This window comes from Pediculus humanus, genomic scaffold (assembly GCF_000006295.1).
Source record: "Pediculus humanus corporis 1103172107382 genomic scaffold, whole genome shotgun sequence".
NCBI classification, from domain to species: domain Eukaryota; kingdom Metazoa; phylum Arthropoda; class Insecta; order Psocodea; family Pediculidae; genus Pediculus; species Pediculus humanus.
In genome coordinates this window covers 606,331-607,339 of record NW_002987009.1, presented here as the reverse complement: position 1 = coordinate 607,339, position 1,009 = coordinate 606,331, and the positions used below count along the sequence as shown (strand labels likewise).

The following is a 1,009-nucleotide window of genomic DNA, read 5'->3' as shown; positions in this document are numbered from 1 at the left end:
ATGTTACAAGTTAAGAAAAATACTTACACATTTCAAGATATATGTGGATTGAATCAAGTTAAGGAAACATTATTAAATATTTTTATTTATCCTAATTTATTTCCTCACTTATTTCCAAGTAAGTGTGTACTTTTTTTTTTTTTTAAACTTAGTCACATGTAGTAAATAAAAAAGAATAAATTTAATAAAGAAAATTTGTTGTTTTTTTTTCAGAAAAATTTCGTTGGAATTTAATTTTATTTTACGGGCCTCCGGGTACAGGGAAAACAATGCTCGCTCAAGCTATTGCAAATGAAATGCGGGCTCTGCTGTATAGAGTTTCAAGTGCTGATGTACTTTCCCACTGGCAAGGAGAAAGTGAAAAGTAAAAAAATCATATTATATTTATATAAATAAATAAACAAACAAGAGAATTTTTAATTTTATTACCGTTTTTTAAAGGCAAATAAGAGATTTATTCAGAGAGCTTAAAACAATGTCTAAAACAACCATACTTTTTTTTGATGAAATTGATGGTTTGTGCAGGAAGAGAACTACAACAGAGGAAGACAGTATTAGAAGGTAAAAAAAAAAAATGTCACAAACCTTTGATTAATTAAACTAAATTTTTTTTTTTTTTGTGTTTCAGAGTTAAAACAGAACTATTGACTCAACTGGATGATTTTGGATCAGAGCCCGAAAACTATCATATCTATATATTAGGTGCAACTAATTGCCCGTGGGAACTGGATTCTGGATTTATACGTCGTTTTCGAAAACAAATTTACGTTCCGCTTCCAGAAAAGTAAATTTAATTTTTTTTTTTATATTTCAAACGATTTTAATTGTCGTTATCCATTCGGTCGTATCATAATCATCCCCCCCCCCTTTTTTTTATAATGAAATTTTCAGAAATGCATTCATTTAATTCTTTTCATTCATTTAAAAAAAATTAATAAATCCCTAATTACTAATAATAATAATAATAATAATAATAATAATAATAATAATAATAATAACAATAATAATA

At 26.2% G+C, this 1,009-nt stretch overlaps 1 protein-coding gene across 1 annotated transcript; it reads left to right on the top strand.

Moving 5' to 3' along the window:
• On the top strand, positions 1–788 carry Phum_PHUM027550 (protein MSP1, putative; the record flags this gene model as incomplete). The annotated part of the gene is made up of 4 exons (XM_002422953.1): positions 1–118; positions 214–357; positions 453–561; positions 629–788. The coding sequence occupies 4 exons, from the start codon at positions 1–3 to the stop codon at positions 786–788; spliced, it is 531 nt and encodes a 176-aa protein (XP_002422998.1).
• Positions 789–1,009: the final 221 nt, after the last annotated feature.